Genomic DNA, 23,565 nt, shown 5'->3' on the forward strand with positions numbered 1-23,565 from the left:
TTTTATACATATTTCGAAATATCGAAAGAATAAGCCTTACTTATTGAACAAAATTTTAAAAATGCGTGTTTTGAAAAACTTTCATTACTCAGAGATACGTACAATGCAAAATAATAAGAAAATTAACTTGCAATTTGAAAACTAGAAGTCTGCTTCAAAGAAGAGTTTACAGTTAAGCATTTTTTATAGTTCTTACGTGTTATCCCGTCGATCATGAAACTGTCGAAAACCAATGCGATTTAGTGCCAGTTATGGATAAAGGTATGCGAAAACATGTTCATCCATTAATCATGTGTGCATGTGTAACATGGTTAACCTATGTGGTTATCTCAACGTTACACACGGGCTATGGTGAAAACCATGAAAACACCCCCTGCACCCAGCCCGTTCGCCGGAATTCGAGCCCCGATACCGAGCTAACCGAGCTACCAGTATTCAGAAACTTTAGCACTCAGCAGCTTGTGTGCCCACTATTGAGCATGAGTAAAGAGGTAAGCTAAAATGCTCGAATGTAGGAAGCAAAAATTGGCATGCTTTTAATGGAAGTACTTTCCTCCCATTGTATTCCTTCCGTTCGGTTTTTCAAGATATTTTTGCGTTCCATAAATGAAATAAATTATCTATTGAAGTGCAGTCTTTCCTACGAGCTTTAGTACTCAAAGTCAGATGCTTTTGCAGTTTCATTTGAAGCAAGAAGGGAGCTGTGTTTCCAAGAAAAGTTATTTTTAAGCTCAGTTACAGATATCTGTAGAATCTCCACGGAAGCCTTCTTATTTACCGAAAGAGTGGCCTCTACGATTTCTTTACAATTAACTACTCATGATGAAATCTCCAACAAAATAAATCTAAAAACTACATAAACATGTTTTTTGTTGTAACACTCATAGTGATATGAGAGAATTATTTTTATTGCAGGATAAGAAAGACTCTCAGTAGACTCCCACAAACAGCCATCTTTAATCAAACAGTCTAACTCTCATCAAAAAAGCATTTATTTAAATTTTAGAGGAGCAACAAAATTTTAAGACGTTTCAAGTGAGGCGCAAAACGTGAAACCAAACGGCGCACTGCTTCAAAATCGCTGTGTTGTTGAAAACAAGGCTTAGCTTACGAGGTTATCATGTTTTAGCTGATAATAGTAGTGAAAGTCTCAATGTTAATAACTAACTAGTTGACAAATCTGCAAATTGCAATTTTTTACACACACACACACACACAAAAAAAAAAAAAAAAAAAAAAAAAAAAAAAGAAAAAAGAAAGAAAAGAAACAAAGAAACAGAGACCAAGATGCGTTTTTCTTTCAGTTATACATACGATCGAACTTTAAAAAAATTCTTTATGCAAGTGTGGAAACGGAAATCTAAAATGCTTTAATGAAACAAATTCTGATACAAATGTGTTAAAATCAGAAGAGTTAATAACTAGATAACATTTCACAATATTTCTGTGAAATTGTTCCTCGAGAACATAAACTGAGCCCAAATACATTACCTGTTTGATAACTGGAAGTTTTATTCCAGTAAATTAATTTTTATCCAAATCACTTACAAATATTCTGAAATGTCATAAATATTGGCCCATAGAAAATCCAGAGTAGATTAAGAAATTACAAGCTTAATATTTGAATAGTCATTTCAACTGCATGAAGTTACGCGGTCATTTATAGAGTATAATATTGAACAATTAGTCTTGTGAGAATACCTCTTAATGGAGGCATTCGTCTAGAAAGCAAATGCTAATTATCCTATTGCATGACGTAAACTCAGTCGAAATCTCGTTTCAAGCTTGTAGTAATAAGGTTCTTCTCATTATTTCTTTCAGTAAATGCCACAAACTCTGAAATTAAAGTACTCTACTACACCCGCCAAATTCGCTATAATTATAGGTATCATTACCAAGTTACGTGAAATTGCTCGAAAAGAAACAGTGTGAGGTAATTAGAACGACAGCAAATGCAGATTTCAAAGCTATGGAAATTGAGTGTAAAATCTCGCAAGTGCGTATGACAGGAAATATGCTGTTCTTTGAAAATGAATTAGCACTACACTTTTACCAGAAGTACAGAGTTTTATACCATGATTCTTTAAATAATCATGCAGTGGTCTTTCGTTTTGCCTTCATGAAATCAAAACATGAGGTATTCAAAACATTCAAAACATTCAAAACATGAGGTAAAATACCTGCTCTTAAAACATTACAAAAGGCACATGTGTCTATTACGGAATAGTAACAAGCTATGAATATGGCCATATACTTCGAAATATGACTTTCGACTTTTCCGTGGAATCAGGTTTTTTTATTCTTCTTCTAAAATTTCATCCACCAACGGCCGAGCGGTGAAGTCGTTGAATATTGTACAAATGGTTTCGATTACAGGCGAACGCGCTGGATGTATGGACTCTTTTGTGGTTTTCCCAAAGTATAACAAGGATACATGCCAGTTTCTCTTAGAAAGTCCTCCGCGAAGGCATAACTCTCCTTAGGCAGATATCCCTTGTGTGCTCTTGCTTTCCGAGAAATGTTCAGAGTTTTTCTTTAAAGCATATGTTTGCTCCTTTAACAAGAGGATCCCCATCCGTTTTCTCTAAATACATAGAATTTTCCTTTAAAGCCAACGCCAATTTAAGAGTGTGCTTTGCTTTAATATAAAATTTAATTTGGAATGTTAGTTTTTCACCCTGTTGTTAAAAAATGGTTTCATAGTTAGTCAATTATTTCTAAAATTTTCGAACAGATTTTAACAAAAGTCTGGTATAGATATTGATTAAAATAACACAAGAAATAGGATATTGATGATACCATACGCTAGTTACGGGGAATACTCATGTGCGTGTAAGTCTTCAGCGCAGAAAGATCTAAAACAGAGGTTGTAAAATAGAACAGAAATTAAGGTTACTAGAGGTCTGATCCTCTCTAACTGTCATGCAGTTATCACAAATATGACTTCATACTGGAAATGAGGCAGTTTATGGGTCCCTGGTGCAATTACTTCCACCCCTAAAGAAACACAGCTTTCGGGCTGTGGTGGGTTCTGAGATGAAAAAGGCGAGTTGCTATTACTCTCCCAAGAGCATCTAAGACATGCTCTGTACGATTTAGGCCTGGAAATCTGGCTGACCAATCCATTCGGTTGAGGACAAATCAGCATTGCTGCAGGCCCAGGACACATTGCAACAGGTTCCCCTAATCTGCTCCATTTTTAATTAAGAGTCACGTTGTGGGAGCTGTATGATTGTTACAGAGGACAATTTTTGTTCAATCTTACCAACTATATTTTAGACCTTTCTTGCGGCGTTGATCCTTACGCAGGATCATGCGTATGTGTGTACCATGACTGTTGTACAGTGTTTCTTTTTTATGATATGTGCACAGCAAATTCCAGTAAAATTTCCCCATAAGTTCCGAAGATTACGGACCAAATGTAAAAAGTCTTTCAATGCTGAACTCAGTGTATATAATTACCATTAGTTCATTTTTTCAACAAGTGGCAAGACAGTAACTTAAATTCTTTATAGATGATCACGCTTACTTAAGTATTATAAGTGATTTTTTTTATTTACTTCAGTAAAATTATTTAATTAATTTTTATTGTCACTTTAAAAAATAGTAATAATATTTTAGTACTTACTTTTCTTTATTTGAATAGTATTTTTTCATCTGCTAAAGATGAAATTATTTTGAAATATATTTTGCTAATGGAGAATATTCCTCCTATAGAGGATTGTTTAGACTATACGAAAGCATACTGTGGCTATCTGCCTGGAGGAGAGATGCTCCTCATGTAAAGAGAAGTTCGCATAAATACGTCAGTGATTTTCTTTAAATTTCAGTTTTGAATTATACAAGACTAGTATAAATTTTCGCTGAGTCACCGAATCAGGACTCTAATGACAATTAAATGTGACGTTATTCAATGCATGACAACATGTATCAGTTTCGTTTGCTTTTAAATGAAAACTGCATCTATACATTAAAAGAGAAAGCCAAGTATGTTTTTTTTTTTCTGTATGTACCTTCGTACATACTAATAATAGAGCATAACACTAAAACTAATAACAAAGCATAACACTAATACTTAACAACACGAACATAATACTATTATTTACACAAATTTGATCGTACAACCACTTACCAATTACTTTTACAACGAAACTTGTGCTGACGGAACCTAAACCATTTTGTGCAACGCATGTATAATTTCCAGTATCAGAAGCTTGCAGATTCTGCAAGTTGAGAATCCAGTGGCCTCCTCTACTGTTTGACGGCAGGTTTGAATCTGGTAAAGGTTTCCCGTTTTTCAACCATGATATTTGTGGGCGAGGATCTCCTTTGGCAATGCATTTGAGATGAACAGATGATCCAACTAACCTTTGCACTACAGAGTTTGTGAACTTGGAAACTTGAGTAAACCGTGGTTTGCCTAAAAGAAAACAGATATGAATAAACTTTTAAGGTTTACATTAATTAACATAATATTTCTTATGTTGAAATATGTCCTTCACTTCTACTGTTTCTTCTTCTCTACTATGTAAATGAGACGAGTTTTAACTCACATGCTTAAATTTCACGAAGTAAATATTCGAGAAATTTTTATGCTATGAATTGTTCTTGCAAATAAAAATGAATGAATTTCTCGGAAATCAGCTTCTTTATATGATAAACAAAAAGCATGAAAATTAAAAATATTGCTGAAATTAGTAGCTTTTACGGTTAATATACCCTTTATGTAGAATACATTTTCATATTTGTGCATATCATGCTCGTTTATAAATTCTTAAAAATTTCATGCAAATATTCACATTAAAAATGGTTTAAAATGAATATTGTAACCACTCTTATGAACTCTAGCAACTAGAGTAGGGTGCCCTCGGGTGAGCAGCCAGAGAAAGACTTCAGGAATGAACCTGTTAGGTTGGACCAGAGTCCTGCTCTTCAAAATCTTAAAATTTCATGTTATGTTCCTGTGTAACTTAAACCTTCGAATAAATTATTGTTACACGATAAAGGACTCATTTATGATACGATCCAACACAACACCCCTTATAAGTGACGCCCAATGTTAATGTTTAAGAATTTTCGCTTGACCTTCGCTCGTAATTTTCTCTTTCAGAACCAAAAGTGGAATCCGCACCCGCTGGATACTCGCAATACCTCCCCGAATTCCTTTAGATAATTTTTTTTTTGTAATGTCTGTACTCATGGACAGAATAAAGAACTGTTTTTTCCCAAAAAGGATTGTAAAATGGATTCAATAGGGATTTTTTTTTCGTAACGTCTGTACGTGCGTATGTATATATCTCGAAATAGCTTAAAAGGAAGAGTCGTAGAACAATGAAATTTTGCATATGGGACTGCTATAATATCGACATATGCCCCTCATTGTTTATTGTGGTCGACAATACCAAACGAAATTTTAAAAGTCCTTACCCGGCTTCTATTTTCGCAATTATTGGTCGCAGTTATATACTTTCAGTTACAGAAGTGTTTCCGATGACGAAAATATTTATACTTTGGTATTGTCTTCCAGATTCTATACTTCTATTTGGGAAAGTTTTATATTCGTTGTGAAAAATTAAAATTAGAAAAAGTTTCACTCTTATATGACAAAAGTTGAGCAGGATATTCAATTTCAAAGTTTGCAGTTTTGATGTCATTTTCAACTTGCCTTGAGAGCCTTAATGCTAGAATAATTGGGGAAATAAATTTAAATTAAAGGCAATAAAAATGTGTATAATAGGCTGTACAAGTCTACATCAGATTTTTTTCTGATGTAGATTTACAAGCATGTCTACATCAGATTTTTTTCTTAATAAGATACACGCATACAACAATGAATGAACTTAAAGGGGGATGAAAAGCTCAAAAATTAATGAGCGAATAATTTTCTTATTGAGTGAATTTTCAGAATTTTAATTTTATACTTTTCATGTTTGTATTTTATAGAATTTGAAAAGCAACATTTAATGAATCTAAAGTTAATCAATAATTAAGAATTTTAACTCAAGTTCACTCTTTCAGCTTAGTGTTCGAAAGAGCACTTTTCCTCCAAATGCCTGAAAAATTGGACGAAGGTGCGTAAACTGGAAAGGAATTGTCGCATTCTTCCGTACCTGCTTCTCGTGTTGTAAAGGCTAGTAAACAGAGATATCCTTAATTTGAATCCCAGTGAGTCCACAATTGATATTTCATGTCTCAAGTTTAATTAAAATTTTAAGAATTAAAGTAAATGATTTAAATTAAAGTAAATTAATATAATTAAATTAAATTAAAGTAATTAAAGTTTTAATTAAAGAGTTAAAGTAATTAAAGCTCGTAAATTAAAGCACAATTGAGTCTTGTGTCTCTTCCAAAGCGCCATTTAAGGGGGGAAATGTAAAGGAATTATGACATTCCCTGGCCTGCTTTCTTGATGTAAGATCCAGGTTCTCAGCTGCACGTGGAAGATCCAGGGTTTGAATCTCAGAGAAAACATACTTGATTTTAGTTTTTTACTGTTTAAAAAACCATAATAATCTTGCGCAATTTGTTTCAATAATTTTATTTTGAAGCTTCTAATGTTTTTTTTTTTTTTTTTTTTTTTTTTTTTTTGCTGACTGAGAATTTTGGAATTTTTCCGAAATATTCCTTTGGAGATTGGGAAAATTTTAGAGAAACGGTTATAGACTACAAAATAAAATAATAATAATACGTAATTGCTTTTTTACAAGCTCTTTAACAACTACATTGATAGTGAAAAGTAGTGATCATTAGGTTTCTCCATGAAAGGGAAAATCAAGGAATGTAAGAACTGCGGCCTTCCGACAGAAAGTATTATATTTGAGCAGTTTTTTCCAAATAACCTTATTTATTTGTGCAGTCTGGTAAGTACTGAATCACAAATACTTACTGATGAACATATTGGGCCAAGGTAATTGGTTAATAATTCGCAGCTGCGAATATTTTAAATTTCAAAGCGGAATTATTGAACTTCAAATAGTAAATACATTGTTAACTGCAAATTTGGCGTTTGTTCCCATCCAGATTTAGAATGCCGTTCATTAGTCATCCTTCCTTTTAGACAGACAAGTTTTTTTATGTTTAATTAATCGATCCAAGAGCAATTTGAATTAAAAATTAAATGATTTCAGCTTAAATCTAAATTAATGAAATAAGTTTTTAAAATAAATTAAATTATTCGAAACAACTGTAGATGGTAATCTAATTGGAAAAGAAACACGTCACTATAGAATTTAAGATAAGGTAAAACCAACTGATACTAAGAAAGCTATCTATAAAGCTGCTTTAATCGGTGAACTGGATTTCCTTGAAGTTTTTTATAGTTACGAAAATTTATCGTTTTTAGATTTTCACAGCGCTTTCAAAATTGTAATATCTTAGCTTTTCCGGTTTTTTTTAAAATTATTTTCGTCGAAAGGTGGAGCTTTGTTAGTTGATTTTCATATAAAATGGTTGTCGTTTCTCTCACCTTAATGAAAATATTTTGCTCATGAAGAAGAAGGAACTGTGTCTGATGATTCTTGAAATCGGTGGAGTTTAATTCAAAATATACCCAACAAAGGGTGCTTTTTTACTTAATTGTAAATAGATGGAAGTTATTGTGATTGATAAGTTTTAAGCAATGGTACTTGAAAATGAATATCTTACTGAACAGTATTGATAGAAAAATTTAATGTCAAATAAATAAATATTTTCTGTTAAAGCGGCATTGCCCTTTTAGCTTTCTGTTTAAACATTTGGAAAGTAAAAGAAAGAGTATAACAGAATAAATTCAATATTTTAAATATTTTTTTATCAAAAAAAAAAAAAAAAAAAAAAGAAACCGCGTTGTCGATTAACTGTAAATTTGCTTGCTGTTTCATTCGTTGTTGAATAGAAATCTTTTACTCCGCCATTAAAATCGTAAAGTTCAACTCGACTTGATTAAAACTCACGAAAACCCTTAAAGGATCATTATCCTGATGTTTATAAATGTCCAGCTGTTACAAGCGAAAGGGTGGAAAATGACATCAAAGCCATTAATGGCTTTGATTCTGCCTAAGCCATTAAAAGGCTATTACCCAGCAATTCAAAGCTATTTTATTGCGAATTTTGTTTGACCTTGTCTATGATGCTTTGCCTCTCTCTCGTCTCTTCTTCTATGCACACAGGTATGACGACAATAGTATTTTAGCATAAAATGAGTTCTCTACTGATGCGTAAGAATAAATTTTGGCTACTAAATTACATTCTTCATGCAACTAAAAGCGCGTTATTTTAGCCTTTATTTTTAAAATGTGGTATGGTGTTTAAAATGAAAACCAGGAAATCAATCTGTGTTAGTTTAGAGCTGCGTAGTTACGCGAAATGACAATAAAACTAGTCATTTGAACATCGGTTATATTCCAGTCGTATGTTTTAATAGTTATATTCAATTACGAACTGAATTAAATAGATCCTGGTAATTGAATAGTGAAAGAAGAAGTTATAATATTTTTAGTTGTTTCCTTCATTTTGTTTTAATAAATTTATTATTTAAAAGACAATTTATTAATTTAAAACGCATTGTTGCGAATAGTGTATATATGCAAATAATTTCAGTGAAATTATATGTAAAATAATAGTATCTCACGTATAATGTAACAAAAAAATGCCTCACAAAAGTGAAGCTCTACCAGAAAATAAGGTTACAGGTGAAGCCAATTTAACAGTGAGGTAAAATTTTATTTCATGAAATCTGCGAGATAGCGTCAAGCCAGCGATAGATTTGGCCAGTAATTATTGTCGCTAAATTTGGCGAGACATCGCCAAACTTATAAAACCATTTCGCGACATTTTGTTCGGTCCCCTGTAAAACTGCAACTGGTCTAATTCCTGTGTAACTCGAATTGTATCCGACCTTAAATGTAACTGTAATCCTATGCGTCTTCCAGTACTCTCAAGAAATGGAGATACTGAAGCTATGTCATATTAAGAAGAGCTGTACGAATACTTTTGTGGTTGTGGAAAGTTCTAGAACTATAGTGTTTCTTTTGTGAAAATTAATTTTGTCAATCTATCATAGGTTCTGTGTGCATTCAATCCAGAACAAACTAGTACGCACGCAGCAATTACCGGTGTGAGAAGTGAGACTGAATGCCAGTGACAAGAGCAATTTATGAGCAATTAAGATGGTTGGTGAGAGCCTTTCCTACATTCCAAGATAAGATGGAAGGGGCCGTCAAGTCCGTTAAAGAGGAGATGAAAGCCGACCAATAAAAGGTGGAAGACGCCGCCAAATTAGTTAAAGAAGACTGAAGCAGGTCAAGAGGAAAGGAAAAGGGAAATTACCTCCGTAATAGAAAACAAATTAAAGGATACAGAAGGCAGCATAGACAGGATTGAAAATTGTTGGAGGAATCGAAGAAAGAGTTTCTGCTGTCGAACAACAAATAAAAAAAAAGAGTTTCTACTCTCAAACAACAAATCGATAACAGAGTTTCTGTTGTCGCTAAAAAAGTTGAAAAGGAAATTTTATAGCGACACCAAGAATCAATTTTGACGGTTGAAATTTCTATCCATCTTTTCTCGACTCTCTCTAAAATTATCCACTTATGATGAAAAGGCCTCCCGGTAAGTGTACAGTACTCAATTCTCTATATTGACAAATTGAATTGCATGGGAATGGTGTTCAATGTAACGTTTTAATAGTTTAAAATATAACTACTATGTGATATTGTGATATTGTACGAATATTTGCGAGGAAACATTTCAGCCTTTTGTCTTATTTCTTGTGATAAGAATACATTTTACTAAATTTCATCAGACTTGTGCATTCAATCTATTACGAAACCGTACGCACGCAATACCTTTTGGTGTCAGGAGTGGGGTAATTTCAATGCCAGTCACAAGAGCGATGGAGCAGCAGTTAATACAGCTGATAGCAGCCTTTGCTGCATTTAAAGAAGAAATGAAAGTAAAGTCCTCACACAGTCTTAAACAGCTGAACGAAGTCGTAGTTCGAGTCACTAAATCATCAAATTTTACGCCTACTAAAGTCGTTCTTTACGACAGGCTAGTCCAATGCTTTGGCCATAGCATGTAGTCCCCATAGCGTACATAATGTAAATATTACACCAATACATGGGTCTATTTGTATATAAATTTGAAGATTCGTGCATTTATTCATGTATTTAGTATTTTATTTGTTGTATTGTCTTTATTGAATTTATGAGTTTAGTATTGCATTGATTTTCCTTAGCTGTAAGTATGGCTTCCTGACAAGAGATCGTACTGCCCGGGACGTGCAATCCTTGGAAAGGGGAGTAATGTTACGAATTTTGTGTCTCTCTCTATATATATAAGTTTTAATGAAATTATATGTAACATTGTAGTATCTCATGTATAATAGAATGTTAAATTCCTCAAGAAAGCGAAGCCTCGCCGAAAAAGTAAGATTACTGGGGCACGTCCATTTAACTTTGAGGTAAATGGATATCTGGCCAAATTTGCATGATAGCGCCAAGCTGTCCTGGTTTTGGCGACCAATTTTGTTACCAAATTTGGTGAGGAATCACGAAAAATCTCTAAACTTGGCGACCGTTTGGCGACACTTGTGTCTGGTCCTTGAATAACTGTAACAGATGCAACTGGTCTGTGTAATTGGAACTGTAGCCGCCATTATACGTAACTGTAATGTTATCATATATGCCTTCTAGTAGCTTCAAGAAATGGAAAGTACTAGAAATTTCTCGGCTCTCATTGGAAGCTATACAAGGACAGAGAGAGCATCATTTCTCAGTTTTTATTTCAGTGTTGACTTCGTTGTGCTGAAAGATCTCCGTGCGAACTTTGCTCGTAAGATGCCTTTGCATAGCATTGTGTTTAAAGTTCTTAATAGCTTGAAGTGGTAATTACTAATTACTGTGTTATAATGAGAAGGGGCTGCACGAGTATTCTGTGGAAATTTGCATAACTGTGAAGTGTTTCTTCTGTGAAAATAAAACTTATCAGGCTGCCATTGGTTCTCTGTGCATTCAATCCAACACGAACCCGTACGCACACAGCAATATATTTCTTAAATTATTTGTGTTTAGGTTTTTCTGTAACATTGTTTCATTTGCAGATGCTTTGAAGAAACACAAAAAAGCGTTATGATAAGATACCATTCTTAACGTTTCTTTTAATAGCAACAAATCTGTTCTAAACAGTTGTACTGAGTAGCTGCCATAGCACTTACAACTTCATTCGTTGTTTAAACTCAAACTAATGTTACATTCTGGCAAAGGCTGACGACAGAAATAGAAGGTATAGAAAAGTGTTAAGTTAATTTCTAAGCAGCTGAGTTATCCGAATGAGTATGACATCTTATTCGGATGACTTTTATTGTTTAATGTCTATCTTATATATATATATATATATGTTACGGTGAAACACTGAAATCTGGAGAATGTTGACTTTCACCGGTGAATGTCAACATTCACATAGTCTCTTGGTGTATGTCCGAAATATTTTCCAAATACTCTTATTTCTGACTTACACCGGTCAATGTCGACATTCACCATGTACTAATGGTGAATGTTGAACATATAAGAATATTATATTTCCTTCTCCGTAATTCATTCGAGAAAAAAGGCACTTGAGACTCAGAATAAGAACTTAAAACACACAGTACATTCAAAATGAGAAAGGAAAATAATAGAAGTTATAAGCTTACCAAATTATGTGATTCAAATCTTATTTATTGCAACAACTTAAACTATTATGACACTTTGAATTGCACAAGAGGCCCTTGCTTTTACAACTGCATTTATTTGTGGAACACTTCCTTTTGGAATGGCAGCGTGTACATATACTCCTCTCTTTTCGACCTACACCAGAGCATATCTGTGATTGTCGACCGGTGAGGGTCCGAATGTACAAGAATGTAGATAAATATTCGATCTTTCACCGACGTATTTGGTGAATGTTGACATTCTCCGGTGAAAGTCGACATTCTCCAATTTCGGTCTTTCTCGGTAACATATATATAAGGAAGAATCTATCTCTTTGTGTGTGTATGTCTTTCGTTCGTGCCGCGCCTAAGCTAATAGACAGGGCTACGAAATTTGCTACATAGGTGCACCTAGCCAGTGCACCTCGAAGCGATTTTTTCATTTTTATTTTATGTTTTTTGATGAAATCGCGTCAAATCAATAATTCTCTCTCATTATATCAGCAACAATGTCACGCAGCTATTTAACTGGTTCTTTTGGATACTGGACGTTTATCGACAGAAGGCAACGGGGAGTTGGTTGATTCATTTATTAGGATAATTAATATTTGTATTAAGGGCTATTGCTTATTTCATTGTAGTTTTTTTATATGTAAAACATTTTTATTGAAATTTTTTTTAATAAAGCTGTTCTGCAGAGTAAATTCTGTGAAGTTTTTAAATTTAATATTTGGAATTTTTCCGTTACAATTAATAGCCAGACTGGCCGTGTAGCGGCTAGTAATGAAATAAAGGTAACCATAAAAATTCCCGTATACTTAATGTTTTTCAAAATCGATTTACAGTTTTACTTTTCCGTACATTGACTTCAGACTTCAGCATTTCTGTAGACAATTAGTAATTAGAATTTGTATCACGATTTATTTTTCTAGATAATTTATTAAGTTTTTCCTGACACCATTCTTGGCGTATGGATTGGAGTTCAAGGTTCTCACCTAATCATCTTGTGAAGCAATTTGTTAGGCTTCCCGATTATTTGCACAAAATAGCTTGGTAACACGTTTTAAATCGCCAACTATTTGGATAGATATATTTTTATTGACAAAAAAACCCCCTCACATATTCTTAAGGATTTTTTCGATTGAAACGGTTTACTTGTTTACAAAAACGATGTCGAGTTCTTTCGACCATTCAGTAGTGCCTTTTGCACATTAATTTGAAGTGAGGGCTTTATAAGGTTTGCTTTAATATATATGCTAATTTTTATGTTATTTCCTTTCTATACTTTCTGTTTGTTTCATCAGCCTTCACCAGAAGGCGAAAGTAGTTCATGTTAAAACAGCGAGTGAAGTCACCGCTCAGCATAGCTCTTTAGAAAAGAAGAGCGTCGGACCCAACCAAACTGTGGATTAGAGGGTAAATTTTACATATGTTAGAAAGTAGAGCTGGAATCCCCGTTAACATTAGCCGAGTTATTTATCTGAAGGTTAAATTTTGTATTTTATTGCTTTAAATACTTGCATTCCTGAAACTGCGCAAGATATAGTTTCAATTAATATTTTTAATGCATTTTTACCTCTTGCTTGTGTTGCTGAAATTCACTTAGATTTCTGTTTTATTGTGTAAAGACGACAATTTGTCAGAACAAGGGAAGGTTAAATGAGTATAATTAAATAACTAATTAAGTTTAAACTTAAGGGTATCTCACGTAAATTACATTATCGTCCTTTTCAGTAAAGTGACCGAATTCAACATTTAATGATATAAAATGTGGAACTAAAAGGCTTTTCGCTTTGTCGTTAGGTGGCTGGGAAATGACAACTTCGAAGAAGACAGACGTGGCATTTAACTTTAAATGTTAATGTGGAATGGATTTTTTCATTGTTTGGAATTTTTTATATGTCTCTAGTATAAAATCTTTATCTTGCTGGTAATTTACTGTTGGTGGAGCCTGGAAACGTAAAATATATTTCGTAGTTAAAAATGATAATTGTTCGATCCGTAAAAACTATATCTTTTGAAACTCGAAAGAGATTCTTTCCAGCAGCTTACAGGTGACTTACAGAACCTTCGTAACTTTTGAAATTCAGTGAATGCTCTCTTAATTCCACATATGAAATGTCAAATTTCTTTTGCATCTTTACATGGTTTTCCCACTCTTTTTTTTAGAATTTTTATTCAGCTTGTCAGAAACTGAACATCTGCTCCTTTGTTTCATCTCGAATATCCTCGCATTCATTTGTAATACCTATAACTGATATCAGCAGTTTCTGTTGTGGTACCTAAAAGCTCTGCTAAAAAATAGGGGAACTGAATCCTTTTAGAGAACGATACGGTCTCCCTGTAAGAAAACACTTGCGAAAAGACGAGAATATTTAAATTTAATTGCATGCATATAACCTCGGATTTCTGAAATTAAAACAAAAATGAATAAATTTTAAGCAAATTAAATATACGGAAATTTATATTATCTTATTAATTTACCTATAGATGTTATTTTGCATTTTATGTAGATTTTATTTACGTATTTTATGTATTTTTTTATTTATATAGAGAAATAATGAATAGCGAAATGCATAACACGATGAATTTCTTTGAGATTACTATGACAATTCTTTGAGTTGAGGTTGACGTTTCTATTAATGTATTTTAAGTTATGATTTGGAACCTAATTAGTTCTTTTAATGCGCTATGCGTGATGCATTAGAAGAGCAGAATGAAGATGAGCATTATTAATAACAACGTGAAACAAGGTAGAGTCTGAATGCAAACACTTAGATCAAAGCAGTTGCCTTGGATGCATAATTAGCTTTGAGTTGAATCAAGGCCTTTCCATTAATGTTAGAAATTTAAGTAACGTATTTTGCCATCATTCCTTTTTCTTCAATTTGAAAGTTTATTCTTTAATCTTTGAATTTAATGCGCTGATCTTAAATAGCAAAGAAAGTTGTCATTAAGTTATTGGAAAAATTAAAATATGCACTTATAATAGACTGAAAGTTTTCATTTAAATAATTTGCTATTTTAGAATTAAAAAATTAAAGCTGTGCTACATTGTCAGGAAAATCTACTAATTTGTGAAGATGTGGAAGTAAGGAAGATAGAATTATGGAAGTCTTATTACATTGGGAGGAAAACCTAGTCGCTTGTGAAGATGACAAAACAAAGAAGGTAGCTAAGCTGTTAAGACATATGGGGTAATCAGATATGAAAAGCTCTTGTATTCTTATAAAGACACTTGATAAAGTAGTAATTTTACCTTTTGGTTCTGGATGGCCTTCATCTTCTAGTCTTGGGTTTTCTTCAAACATACGACCAGACTCTATGATAAAACTTTGTTCATCGTCAGAGGGTTCGGATCGAAAAGCATCTGGCGATCCTAAAGAAAAGAGCCTGGGCATAATAGCATTGCTTTGTATAAGAAAGGAATAAACTTTATGAAAAGAGAAACCGGTATTGCTGGGGAATTGTCAGCCCACTAGCACACAAGTCAGCCAGTGTTCGTCTGTTCGGGATCTACCAGCGGTCGAATTAGCTAAATGCAAGTTCAAATCCTGGTAAACGGACTGGCTGCATAGGCGTTTTCGTGAATTTCTTAGACAAATATCTCTTAGGTGCTTTGTCATAATCAAATAAACCAAACAAATTGTTTTTTTTTTGGATACCTTCCAGAGAATGTCCCAGGAATGTCGCACCTTTACGAAGCTAAACTTGATTCTTTAAGTTGAAAAAAGCAAATTTCGTAAAGATTGGCTGCTGGCACCCTTATACAGCACTGTTTCAGTTTGCTTTCAGTTTGCTATTTTGGCAAATAGGACAAATAAAAATCTTCTTGCATACGAGTGCCAGCACTGTTATGAATGTCGAAGATAAAAATTATCTTCATGAAAGACGCTGGGAACGTTAAGCCGGAGCAACAAGTAGGAAGTTTTCGGAGTTCGCGAACATTAGCTGACTTGCATAAGGGTATCAGCGCTATAATGAAATGAAATTAAAATATTTTCTTTATTTAATGACGTTTTCTATCTGAGAATATAAGCATCAAACTATGCTATCATATGATAATACAGTAAAATCTTCAGCTCGCTTAACCCTCTTTACTAAGAGGAAAGATGCAATAAAGAAAGTTCAACTTGGCCACTATTTGTGCCCTCTTCTTTTGTTTCCGGCAAGAATAATGTGCTTAAATAATAAAAAGAAGGTTGAAAAGGTGTTAAGCATAACATACGAATTACTAAAGCATCTAGTTTATTATGATAAATGGAGGAAGTGAGACGAAAATCAATAGGCTAATACTCTGTTCTGTGACAAATTAAGATCTAATTTATTCACAGACGAAGCTTGTTATGTTGGGAATAACTAATCATCATTTGTCAGAAAAATAAACTATTGCATAACTGACGTGGCTAAAATATCGTACAACATATCTTCCTGTCTTTTAGCAAGAAAGTTTGGATAATTATCTGTACAAAGACGAAGTACGAATGTAAGATTTTGCGGGGTGCTGTCTATCTACGGTTTCCTACTTTCTCGTGATCGATAATATACATTTATATAGAGATTTCCTGTACTTAGGAATGTTTCTAGAAAGTGAAGATAGTTATTTCTGTGCCACGATTAAAAATCTTATCAGGTTTCAAACCCAATGAGCGTCTATGAGTACATTTGAGAGATAGATGGTAAGTGATCTATATTTCGCAAGAGATCAGATTGTAAGAGTGAAAATTTCTTTCTCAAAAGATATATTTAATTTTATTCAAAACTTACAACAAGGTTTTACTACTTACATCAAAGAAACTATAACTCTTTCTGTGCTATCGAATATGTATTCTGATAATTCCTTCTTTTCAGCCCTACTTTGGATTATATGTAATTAATACATTTAATTTCGCAGTTAGTTTGCTTCTTATTATTCATTTTGGTATTTAATAGTCATTTTAATAATGATATTTAATACTAGTATTCTTCATTCTGATAATTATATCAGTTGTTTTTAGCTTTCGAAGATCTCTGAAAGCAACAAGCTTATAGTTGATGAGAAGAGCAGAACACATGTTTCTTAAATAAATAACAGAAACCCTATGTTAAAAAAATAAAGGTATCAATATTTACAGACAGAAATATGAAGCTATTTTATGGTGGAAAAAGCAATAAAAGTTCTCGTTATTTTGATTAAACAGTTCGTAATTTATAACAGTTTGTTCAAAAATACTACATTATTATGAGTTTGTATTTTTTAAAATTAAAATGTACGCAATATCTCTAAATACATGCAATATAATACGTATTTTAAAATTCGAAAAAGAGTTCTTATGCGAAGCTGCTCACATTAATCTGTGAAGTGGGAGGGAGGTCTATGGTTACAATGTCTCATTTAAGAGTAACGAAACAAAAAGAGTTGGCAACCGATGTTCTAATATAACGGCTGACAGGGTGTGACCCAGTCTTTTAGGATTATTAATAATTTTTTAACTCAGAAGTATCCGTCATGTAAAAGTAATGAAAATCCTAATGTAAATATTTTTCCTGTATTCTTTCACTTTAATTTTAAAACTAGCATTATATTTACTTCAGTAAAATAGGCTTGGCTTCTGCTTTCGCATCGGAAGCTACTTCTTTCTTGCGATATTAAATTGTCTGAAATAACCAACTTGTCGTCACCCAGACGGTATAGTGTTTAGGGGAGCCTACTACGGTACCGAAGAGCTCCGGTTCGAATCCCGGAGAAGACATGGATGTTTGTAAATGTATAGTGTCATTGCGGCATGGCGGCAATCTAAGTATGCGGTGAGCCGAAAGTCCTCTCGTGTGGATTGGTGGGAGATCCTCCGATTCCCCCGGGTTGCTCTCCCTCAGAATTGGGAGTGGAAAATAGAAGTCCAACCTCTTTTTTGAGTAAGCTCTGACAACCATTCTTCCATGTAATACGGACAAAGCAATAACAATAACAACAACGAACTTGTCTGAAGTCAAAGCAAATAAGAGAGCGATTATTGTTGAAAAACTGATAACAGGAATTTCAGTTAGGAATGCAAAAAAGGTATTAAAATTATAAAACTTCCATATACGGTAATGAGCAAAAAAACTGCAGGGATTATTCATGTAATTTAATTATATTGTACGACTATGTACACATAAATAGATGTAATAATGCACAGGAAAATCTTATTTAGTCAGATTGTTTAATCCATTAACTAATATACTTTAAGCCAAATCGAGTTAAACTAAAAAAATAAATGAAAGAAATAATAACTATTTATCATTAGTTCATGTGCATTGTTTGAAATACATTTGGAAATTTTTATTTTTATATATTAATTTTTTCATAAGCAAAATTTCTTGGCTCACATGTCGTCGCATTTTGCACACACTGGGCATTTTTGAAAAATGTTCTGTCATATTAACTTAATTTTGTCGAATAAATTTTTGTAGTCTCTGTCAGTTGCTCCGCAATAAGGTTTAAAATTTATACACAAATTCTCACACACATAAGTTTGATGCTGCAGACGGCACCTGAAACCATGGCCAGTTAATCAGTTCTTTTATTTCTTAACAAAACAAATCTTTTATTATTGACATCACATTATTAGGGCAAACGCGGATAATCTGGTGCCAAGTGCAATCGTTCTTTAATGAGATTCCTATTTTTTGAAGTAAGCTAGTAAAATAGCGGAGAGTGATCTTGCACGAGACGGAAGTAAAAAAGGAAATGTGACGTATATAAGGTGAAAGCGAGCTTCTAAATGATTCAGTTTGGTTCAGTTTTATCCTATTTTTTTGCTCAAAGTTTCGGTGCAAAAATTTTAAAATTATTATTGACTGAAGTGTTATCTTCATATGTAAGTCTTCAGCGTTATATAAAAATCCGTAAGAAGAATCAAATCTGAAATGATGCGGTTAAAGGGATTTATTATAAACAGTTATTAGTTTTAGGTTGGAAAGGGCAAATATAGTGACTTTCTCTTAGCTAAAGCAAATTTTTTTAAAGCAAAATTTCACTTTTTAATATATATATATATATATATATATAATTTATTTACTAAAGAATTATTGATTATATTATCTCCTAATATAAATTTAGTAGAAATATCTAAAAAGAGTGAACCCATATGTAGGAAGTTTAATTCCGTAAATTGTGTTTTATAGCAACTTGAATGGAAATTCAATATATATATATATATACATTATTATTATTATATTATGCACTCTTTTCTTGGTTTTAACAAACGCATAGCCAAACTAAATTGTCTTCGCATTTGAGTTTTTACCTGAGTATCATGTTTGTCCCCATAATTCACATAGATGTTTCTGTAATGTTACTGACTGTTACAGGCAGGGCCCCACTATAGTAGTTTCGGTGCTTCAGTACTTCTGAGGTTTCGAACAAATTTGTAATTCCAGCCAGAACCTCAAATAAGGTGAGCTTTTAACATTCTGATTTATTATTTGCTTGTAGTTAATTTAATTTATTAACATTTTATTTATCTTTTTAATTTCTACTTAATTATTTTATGTTTTTTATCTTATCTGCGGCCGTTCATAGAGCTCCGCCATTTTTAATTTCTAAAAATAAGCTATGCTTATAAGAAAAATCGTGAATGCGGAAGCTAGATCATTCTTGGAATCTAAAAGTTCTCCCACAGATTCTTTAATTTAGTTAAAAATATCGGGGAATTTAAGCGGAAGCTTCTTGAAGTTTCAGTAGCTTTTTATCTGTTCTCCGCAATAATTCCAGTAGTTATGTAATTGTCTTTGACGTTGAATGATGAACCTCTGATAAGGTGTGTGGCATTCAAGCAGAGAGTAATATGATTTGCTTATTTGCGTTGGTGTGCGATTGCCTGGAACTATTTATCTTTTATCTTGAAAAATAATGCGGTAGTCTTATCAGAAAGGGAATGTTATTGCCTTTTTTCGAAGGCTCATTTTCCATTTGTTAACAATAGGTACATTTTACAAGTAGTATTATATCTTAATGGGTGTTTTAAAATGCCGTATTTTTCTCAGCTACCGAAACTGCTAATTTTTTTTACTCCTAATTATAACAATTTTTCTAATAAATTATACTAGTTATGGTTGGGAAATAGTCATAAACTTAAGGACCTTTTCATTGTAAAAAACATTTTCAATTATTTAAGAAGCCATGTGTAAAACTTTGCGATTATGAAATCTTATCGTTTTTTTTTCTGCTGCAGATACATCATTAGAAAAGCCGATGAGATTTAAGAACCAATTATTCGTGAATGATTGGCAAATTATACACCACTTCCTCAATCGATCAACGTAAATGGGTTAAGAATGGAAATAAAGTAATAGATATTAAATGATCAACGGAAGATGAAACAGATATTCCCGAAAGATCTTCCGAAGAAATAAAGGAAAATTCTTTAATGGCACTGTACATTTTAATTTGAATAAATGTAACATACAGAGATGCTTAGTAAAATTTGTCTTCAGCTCGTTGTCATAAAAGAGGAAATTTGAAAATAAAAATTTCTTAGTTTATTAAACATAAAAATGCAACTGGAAAATAAGCAAACATTAATAATGAATTGATTTGTTGAAACGGCTGTGATCTAGAGAAATTAAAGTTCATTTTAAGTAAACGTGTTTTTTCACGTTAACTCTTTTCTGAAACTTTTATTTCTTTCACCATTCTTTACCAGAATGCAAATTACGTAGAGTTTGATTTGCGAGCAAATGTGTAATTTAGATAGAGAAACTGAGACACGCAGTATTTATTCGCAGTAAATTTGCAACTCACAGCAAGCAGTATATATTCGTAGTAAGTTTGTAACTCAAAATACAACTTGAGATTTTTTTGGGGTGTGTGTATGTGTGTTTGTAACAGTATTCACATCATGGGATATTTTATGCAATGAATCCTGTATTTAAAAAAAGTTTTCATGAGATTGGAAAAGAAACGTACCAATGTTAAATTTAAAACTAGATATAAAAGTAACCTTACGTTGGCTTAGATTTTTAATAATTAGCTTAATAGCTATAAATTTTGTTAATAATATAATTCATAATATTTAAGTTTTTTAGTAATAATTTTAATTTAAATGAAATGAAAGCTGTTTTAGGTTTAATAGTTGGCTACGGAAGCAAACATCCTTAAGAGTTACACTTTCTTTATAATATTGTATACTGAGTGAAACGAAAAGACTATGAATCCATCTCCAAGAATTTATATAATTTGCTGCCAAATTATTGGTGAAGCATTTGAATATATTGGACGAAAATCCTGTTAGTTCTAACTTAGAGCGTAAATTACTAATTTTCATGCATGTAAACGCTCTTTTTTACTGCAACAGTGCGACGGGAGATGTGCTATTAAGATGGAAGCTATTACTCCTCTTTTGATATATCGCCACTTCTGCTTGGAGATGATATTGAGCGCAAGAGACAGGAAGAAGGGAGATCTTTGAAAGCAGTTACAGCATTTCGCATCTGCAGCTTACGAAGACGGCCTACGTCATTTGCACAGAAAAGATGCGTGAATCCATTGAAAAGAAAAAGTGATTTCGGTAATGAGAAAGACAGGAAGAAATCAATAAACGCTCTATTGATATAGAGCGGGCACAAATGGAAAAGAGAATCAATTAGAAACAAGAACAATTCTGATAAGTGCTTTTTTTTTCTTCCTTTTGTTGCCTCCATAAATCAGATGGGAAGATAATCGCGACTTTTTGGCTTCAGAATTAGGGAAAAGTAATTATAGGATTTAACTGCGATGAGTTTCTGCAGAAGGATTTATTCATTACTGAAGTTTCTCCTTCATATTTTATGCAACAAATATCGATGAAAGTGGGGGTAGATTTATGACTGAAACTTAAACTTTTAATTAGAAGTGTAATTACTGTTAATGCTTTTTCACCTCGATCCGACGACTATCGATAACGATTAGTAAAATTTTTAATTTAATGGACTCTTCATTTTGGAAGATATTTTTAAGTTTAATCTTTGCTAATGACTACAGATGTGGGATGCGTTGCAGGCTTATCGATTTCGAATTTTCTTTGATATACAGAGCGAGACGTAGTGACTGAAATCAATTCCTATTAGAAATTCCTAGAGACCAAATATTTTCCTTTTGCATATCTAGACATTATTTTTCTGACTCAGGATTCGAGTAGTATGTTGGTGTAGATTTATTATCTGCAAGTTCGTATGCCTGGATGAATTCATTTTCAAAGGCTACGCTATGAGCAGCTTAATTTTAATTTCCATCTACACGAGTATAAAATGTCCCATTAATTTATTGCATTACAGTAGTGCATTTTTTCTTTAAATCGTTATATTTTAAGGTCAGTTTTTAATGTGTGCGCAGTTGTATTAAGTTTCAGAATAACTTTGAAATTTTAAGGTTTTAAGTATTTTGTATCAAATTTTAAAATGAGAGAAATTTATATTTCGACTGTTTTAAGCTTCCACCTAATTTATTTTATTTTTTCCTAAAACCGATGATGTATTGAAATTGAAGCTTACATCTTCAAGAACTGATGTTAAAGCTTCAGTCTGCCTGAATAGATCATCGATTATGCTTTGTAATGAAAATTATGTAAACCAATCCATCTGAGAAGATAATACAGTACTTAATCCGCGAAATTCACGACCAGAAATGCAATAACGAGCGAGAACATTAATTTCAAAGTTAGCCTAAGAAGGTGAATCATGTGGTTAGATTAAGTATAAATCTGTTTATCAGATAAAATTATAGCAAATGGATGCTGAAAGATTCCGCTTTTTTGCACCGTTTTTGCACTGCATATAAAAGTAGTCAGTAGAAGAAAGCAGGAAAGCACTTGAAGAGAGAACCTATTTGTGAATTTACTAATTGGCGATGGTTAGCATCACTGACTGCCGTGTCGAAGGGCCCGTGTTCGAATCCCGGAGAAGCCACGGATGTTTGTAAATGTATAGTGTCCGTGCGGTATAGAGCGCACTCTAAATATGTGGCGAGCCGAAAGTCCTCTCAAGAGGTTGACGGTAGAGGAAGAGGGGTGGAAAACCCTCAGACTCGTCCCCCCTGGGGTGCTCTCGATCAAAACTAGTGGCAAAACTAAGCTAAATCGTACTGTTACGTGTAAAGTGCTCAAGGTGCGTGTATGTTGCCAATGACAGAAGTAACTTGCGTTCCTTGCAACGAGGAATTTCGTGGGCTTGGACTAACTGTAGGTCAGACAAGTGAGCATTAGCAACAACAACAACTAATTGACGAAGAACTTTATTCATTGTTTCACATTATTCATTTATTCTATTGTTTGCAATAGAAGGTAGCAACGGTAAATACAAGCCTGCAGTTCAGATTGCATTCTCAAAATTTTTGGCTCTAACGGAGTTGACAGCAGAAACCAAAATGGACTTAGTCTAAGCTGGGTTCGAAGATCAAGGGCCCCTCGGTGTGTAATTATGATTGGTGCGATGCATAACACTTAAGTGTACCGCACCAATCCTCATACTCCTTCAAACAATACGCAGCAACATTTGTTCCATGACTGGGGCTATCTCATATTCTGAACTGGGAACTTCAACAATATGTGGTCCCAAAGCCCCCCCCCTTAAGGTTTGGGGGGGATTTGGGACTGCATATAAAAGTAGTCACTTTGAATATTGGATATTTTCTATACCTTCTGCAAACTATAGGTATTCTTACACTTGTATTTTCTCATGAACATTGTATCATGTTAATATATTTATCCTAAATATTTTTATTTACGCCCTTGCAATAGATGACTGAAACGAGTACATTTTACTTTTATACATATAACAATGAACATTGATTTTATATCAACGATATTTCAGATTGAGAAATTAAGACCAATAATTAAATGATAGCGACGCGATGTTGCCGTTCGAATATGTAATTTGCAGGTGCGTAAAGTTTTATAATA

The 23,565-nt window shown here is 33.1% G+C and overlaps 1 protein-coding gene across 2 annotated transcripts in view; it reads right to left on the bottom strand.

Annotated features, from left to right (window-relative positions):
• Positions 1 to 23,565, bottom strand: part of LOC118193234 (fibroblast growth factor receptor-like 1) — a 144,825-nt gene that overhangs the window by 13,488 nt on the left and 107,772 nt on the right. For both annotated transcript variants that reach the window (XM_085809130.1, XM_085809131.1), the window contains 2 exons: positions 14,928 to 15,047; positions 4,133 to 4,420 (listed from right to left, as the gene is read on the bottom strand). In XM_085809130.1, coding sequence (XP_085665256.1) covers positions 4,133 to 4,420; positions 14,928 to 15,047 — 408 coding nt within the window. The remainder of the gene's footprint in view (positions 1 to 4,132; positions 4,421 to 14,927; positions 15,048 to 23,565) is intronic.

This window comes from Stegodyphus dumicola, chromosome X2, assembly GCF_044657685.1.
Source record: "Stegodyphus dumicola isolate Sdum_Otavi_A_Nest chromosome X2, ASM4465768v1".
Lineage (NCBI taxonomy): Eukaryota > Metazoa > Arthropoda > Arachnida > Araneae > Eresidae > Stegodyphus > Stegodyphus dumicola.